A 5,355-nucleotide genomic window follows, 5' to 3' on the forward strand; every position below is an offset into this window, starting at 1 on the left:
AACCCAAGGCTCCACCCCGCGTCTGACTGAGTGATACCTGCAGCGCTCCCGGGGCTCAGCCCAGTTTTCAGGGAGTGCAGGGAGAATGCCCTTTGGTCTGGGGTGGGATGCAGGAAATGCAGGGCAAGACCCCCTCCCACCCTTTGTTCAACACAAATTAATGTTGTACTGTGGTGTGCCCCCACATACACAGGCGTTTTCTCCCAGCATTTCCCGGCTCGTTTTTTACCCCGACCTGGCGAAGCCCGCCTCTCTCCCTATTTAGCAGCTGCCTCAGGTTTATAGGCAAGAAGCGCCTCCTCCTGCTGCTTCCCCCTCGCCCTTCACTCTTAAGCCTGTCCTGAAAATCCCCCCCAAATCTCCAAGGCTGGGGCGACCGGCAAGAAGCAGCGGCAAGAAGCCCAGCCTGCCGCTGCTTCTCGGAAACGGGCCCACCACTCAGACACGGTCGCCGCCGGTTCTAGTAAAATGGCAAAGACTTTATTTATTGGAGAAAGAGGCCTTGGGTACAGTCTGGGGAGGAGAAGGGAAGGGAGGAGCAGGGAAGGGGCACTCGCAGCCCACTCACATCCAGCCACCCTCCTCTGGCCAAGTCGGGTAGGAGTGGGGTGTTCAAGGTGGCAAGAGAGACCCAGAGCTGTGGAGGAGGTGAGGTGAGGGCTTGGGTCGGCCTCCTCTCTGTCTCTGTCACATGCAAAAAAATTCTAAAAAGAGTACAAAATAATTATAGGGCTTTGGGTTCTGTTTTCGATGGTTGGTTGGTTGGATTTCCCCCTACATTGTCCCTAAGAGCCGGACTCCAACAGTCAGTCCGAGGAAATGCGGGACGGAGGGAGGAATCTTAAAAACAGCATTAGTGGGCATTAGGAGGCAGAAATGGCATCGAAAACAGACTTTTCTCTCAGAGGGTGGGGAGGAAAGATCGATTTTGAAACTTGCAAGTCAGGACCCGGCTGCCCACCTCTTCCCTTCCCACATGAGGAAAAAAGGCAGGAGGAAATAGAAGTCAACTGCAATAAGGCCGAGGGAGGCGAGGAAGGAGCGGGCCGGTGCATTCGCCACATGCAGAGAAAAATCAAAACAGCCGGAGCTGCCCCTCCTCTAGACCGCAGGGTTAGTGTTCCCCGCCCTGGTTTCTGCCTCGCCCTCAGCAAACCCGGCAGCCCGAGAGCTTTGAAAACATCGAAATCTCCGAGATTTAAAAAAACAATAATAAAAGAAAGGAAAAATCAGGCTGCGGTGGGAAGAACCCGCTATATAGGTTTAAATATTTATATAGAAGCCATACAGAATTGCCCCGCGAGGGCTTCCGGGGCGGTGGAGGCCGCTGGCGGCGGTCGGCCCGGCCGGCCAGCCTGGGTTTATTGCTTCGAGAGGGAAGAGGCGGCTGCCAGGAGCCGAGTCCGGAGCCGGGGACAGGGGAGGAGGCGGGAGTTGGCAGAGGAGGTCCCAGCTCCCCTTGGCGGTCCGGTCCGGGAGGTGTTGGGCTTTCGAGGGCTAGAAGCCCAGGGCGGCGGAAGACCCGGGGCGCCGCTCAATCGTCCACGTCGATCTCTTCGTCTTCCTCGTCCTCCGAGCAGTCCTGGCTGCTGGCCGGCTGGTCCGTGAGCGGAGAGGCAGGCGAGAGCTGCAGGGGGCCAGCGCCCGGGGCCTGCGGGGCGCTTGGGGGGAGGACCGGAGAGCCGGGCCTCGACTTGGCCCTGCCGCAGCCGCCGCCACCACCGGCTGTGGCCTCCGAGTTCTGCTCGAGTTCAGCCAGCGCCACGATGTCCATCTGCCCGCTGGGGCCCAGTTTCTTGGCGGACTCTACGTCGGCCTTCATCTCCTCCAGGTCCCGCTTGAGCTTAGCGCGCCGATTCTGGAACCAGGTGATGACTTGCGCGTTGGTGAGGCCCAGCTGCTGAGCGATTTGGTCGCGATCGGCGGGGGACAAGTACTTCTGGTATAGAAAGCGCTTTTCCAATTCATAGATCTGGTGGTTGGTGAAGGCCGTGCGCGACTTTCGCCGCTTCTTAGGGGTCTGCCGCTGCCCAAAGATGGTCATCCCGTCGCGGCCTGGGAGGAAAGGACAGTGTAGGCTCGCGTTGGGAGACAGGAAGCCCACCCTGGCTCTCGCCCCCATAACTCAGTAACCCACCCAGGCCTGTCCGGCCTGCAGTCTACCAATATTCCCTTCTCAGATTTAATTCAGCCTCCAGGACCAGGGCAAGTCTTGGCTATGGCAAACCATCTCCTGTCTTTGGTCTCCCAGAAGTCCCTAGGAAAAATTGTTTTGGTCTCTGCCCCCTACCTAAGAGTTGGTTTGAAAGACCCAAAGTCTCTAAGGGTATGAGAAAGCCAGACAGGGACACCCTAACTGCGGTGTGAATGTTGGTTCTCCATCCCTTCCCAATCACTTCAACTCTACCCTACCCATAAGGTCCCAGCAAAAGACTCTCGATTCCCCACGCCGAGTAGCCAGGCTAAGAGCGCCCAGGGCACTGGGAACGCAAGGGAGCCCGGCAAAGCAAGCAGACTGCGGAAAGAGCTTGGGTTCTCGCCACACTTCTCCGGCCACCCCCCAGCTCTGGCCTACCCAGAGGTCCCTAGGAAATAAGGATTGGGTCCCGTCCCACATATCTTCACTCCCATAAGCAGCTGCTCAGGCTGGAAGGCCCTGGCGGCCGGAGTGAGCAGGGGCGAGCAGAGGCATAGGGGACGAAGCGCGCAGGGCACAGGGCGCGAGGCGCTGGGTGCAGAGGAACCCAGCAGCTGCGCCTACCTTCGGCTGCCTGCAGAACGCTGACCTCCAGCCCCTTAAACGTCTTGCTGGCGAGCTCCTCCAGCGCACACAGCGGCGAGGTCTGCGAGAGCAGCGCGCGGCCCGCCAGGGGCAAGCCGCCCGGCGCGTGCTTGTCCGCGGCGGCCAGCAGGTGCGCCGCCCCGCACAGCGAGTAACTTCTCCGCACAGACGGCTTGTTGAGGATGTCCTCGATGCTGAACGGCGTCAGTGGCTTGTTGGAGTTGGCAGGCGGAGGCAGGTGGTCCAGCGGACTGCGCCGCCGCTCCTCCCCCGGCGCCGCCTTGCCGTCCTCCTTGGAAGTCATCTCGGCCTCGTTCGGGGGCCCGGCCGGGTCGGCTCGGGCCGCGGGGACCCAGCCCGCGGGCAGCTCGGGCGCCGGACGGCGCGGGCAGGCAGCGGCGGGTGGAAAGGAGGCCGCACTGTGCAGGGCGCGGGCCGGGCGCGGGGCCGATTAGCGCAGCGGCTGAGGAGGGCAGAACAGCGCGGGGCCCGGGGAGGAGGGCGCTGACGCGGGCGCCGCTGCTGCTGGGACTTCCAGCAATCCGGGGCCGGAGCCGGGGCGCGCTGCGCGGGGCTCCAGTTTCGCCAACCCCGGTGCTATTTAAAGGTGTCAGGTGGCTCGGCAGTGGCTCCTGGCCCCGGGTCCTGGCGGCCGCAGTTGGAAGAGCAGAGGCGAGGGCGCCGATCCCGGACTGCGAGGGAGGCGGAGAGACGGGGCAATTGACTATTGCTAACAAGTTAGCCTTGATCGGGGTGTAATCAATTATCTGCAGCGGCACTTCTCTCTCTTTCTCTCTCCTTTCTCCCTTTCTCCTCTCTTCTTTCTCTCTGTTCTCTCCTCCTGTTCTCGCTCTTCCTCCCTCCCTCTCTCTTCTCTCTTCTCTGCTCCCCCCGTCTCTCTCCTTCTCTCCCTCTCCCTCGCCCTCTCTTTCACTCTCTGTCTGTCCAATGCAGGCGGCTCTAAGTTGGGAAGCTCATTAATTAGCGGGCCGAGGGTAGGAGGAGCCGGCTGGAATTAGCCTGCCTAATGCGCCTGTCAGTCCGGGCGCTGCGCCGCACTCGGCCCGAGCTGTTTGTAAATTACATTAGCGGCTCCTTTATTGCACCCGAACCTCGGGCGACTGAAAAGCCACCGCCCCCACCCCAAACTGCGAGCCGCGCTCCTGGCGCACCCGCCTCCCGCCGGCCTAGCTGCAATGACAGCACAGGCCCGAAGGTCTCGGTCTCTCCGACCCGGGATGTGGAGCCCGAAAGGGTGGTGGGAACCCCAGCCCGGGAGGGACGCGGCCGCCGCGCGGGCCAGGTAAGACCAGGAGCCCGGGTGGGCCCCGCTGCCACCCAGCGTGGACTTTGCGGAGCTGAGATCAAGAGCCCAGCGCCTCTACCCCGACCCTCTTGCCCCTCACCCCACTGCCTGAGCAAGGCGCCTGGGGAGAGGGAATCTGAAGCCCTCCTGCGCTGGCCCGCAGGAGGTCAGAGTCGGCTGCGCAGCCTTGGGTGGGCGACGCGGGAAGGGGGTGGAGGACCCCAGGGGTTGGGGGAGGGGGCTAGTGGGGGCGCTTAGCCTTCTCCACACGGAGAGGCGGAGGAGGGAATTGTTGGCGGCTCTGGACGCCTCTCCCCGGCCTGATCCCGAAGCGGCCGCCCTACCTCCTCCGGCAATCTTGCTCACTTTCCTCCGGCAGCCGCTCCCCAGGCTGGCTAGGGCCACCGTCGGCCTGATGATGGGCGTCTGAAGAGTAGCCAGGCCAGGTGCCGGGGCTAACGGGGCCGGCTCCGTGCCTCCCTGCCGCGCTCCGCCAGGGCCCCGGCCGGGGCACCGTTGCCGGCCCCGCCTAGCCCAGCGCCCGGCTTGAGTGCACGGCCAGGCCGACTCCAGCTGTTCCGGATGCGGGGCGGGGGCCAGGCGGGAGCCAGGCCGCGGCTGGGGCTTTGCTCTCAGGAACTCGCAGGGAGGCCAGGCTTCCAGTTAGGCCGGGGCTAAAGACCTTAGGGCCCGGGATCTGTGAATATCGGGAGAACGTGTTGTGTGCATTGTTACTTGAAGGTGTTTGTGTTTTTGAATGTGTGTTTGTGTGTGGTTCTCCATGTGTATATTTGTGTAAATGTTTGTGAACCTGTGGGCATATAGGTGTGTTTGAACTCAGCTATTTCTTTCATTTCCCTGAGGCATTCCAGCAGGGCTGTGCCCTCAGGCCTTCCTGTCTTGCTACCCCATTCTGTTTATGTGGGGCCACTGGCATCCTTACTAATTTTCCATTTCTGCCCTTGGAGAAAGGAGGGGAGGAACTAGCGGGGGTTGGAGTCCAGGGAGGAAGAGCTGTTCCCCTCCCACACACACACAGCCCCGGCCCTGGCTTTGTTTGTAAACTCCTGGGTGGGCGGTGAGGTTGGGCATTAGGCAGCACCACTTGGACCAGAAAAGGGCCCAGAGAGGCCAAAGTGAGGATTTGTGGCCTAGGCCAAGGGTTGGGATGGGAAGACTAGGATTTCTTGCCACCTCTCCCCTCATATCTAACCCCAGAGAGGGAGTGAGCTAAGCTGGGCTCCGGGGTGGGAAACAAGTTCTTTCT

General features: G+C 61.8%; 1 protein-coding gene across 1 annotated transcript; it reads right to left on the reverse strand.

The window, feature by feature from the left end:
- Positions 1–522: 522 nt before the first annotated feature.
- On the reverse strand, positions 523–3,107 carry LBX1 (ladybird homeobox 1). Its single transcript, XM_054436154.2, has 2 exons — positions 2,762–3,107; positions 523–2,055 (listed from the first exon to the last, which is right to left on the reverse strand). Exons 1-2 carry the CDS (start codon positions 3,084–3,086, stop codon positions 1,535–1,537), a joined length of 846 nt encoding a protein of 281 aa, XP_054292129.1. The 5' UTR covers positions 3,087–3,107; the 3' UTR covers positions 523–1,534.
- Between the last annotated feature and the right edge of the window lie 2,248 nt (positions 3,108–5,355).

The sequence above is a fragment of the Pongo pygmaeus genome, chromosome 8 (assembly GCF_028885625.2).
Source record: "Pongo pygmaeus isolate AG05252 chromosome 8, NHGRI_mPonPyg2-v2.0_pri, whole genome shotgun sequence".
Taxonomy (NCBI): Eukaryota; Metazoa; Chordata; class Mammalia; order Primates; family Hominidae; genus Pongo; species Pongo pygmaeus.

Coding starts and splice junctions, on each gene's coding strand:
- LBX1 (XM_054436154.2), bottom strand. CDS start 3,086: ATGACTTCCAAGGAGGACGGCAAGGCGGCGCCGGGGGAGGAGCGGCGG. Junction 2,056..2,761: donor CGTTCTGCAGGCAGCCGAAG/GTAGGCGCAGCT, acceptor CTTTCCTCCCAG/GCCGCGACGGGATGACCATC.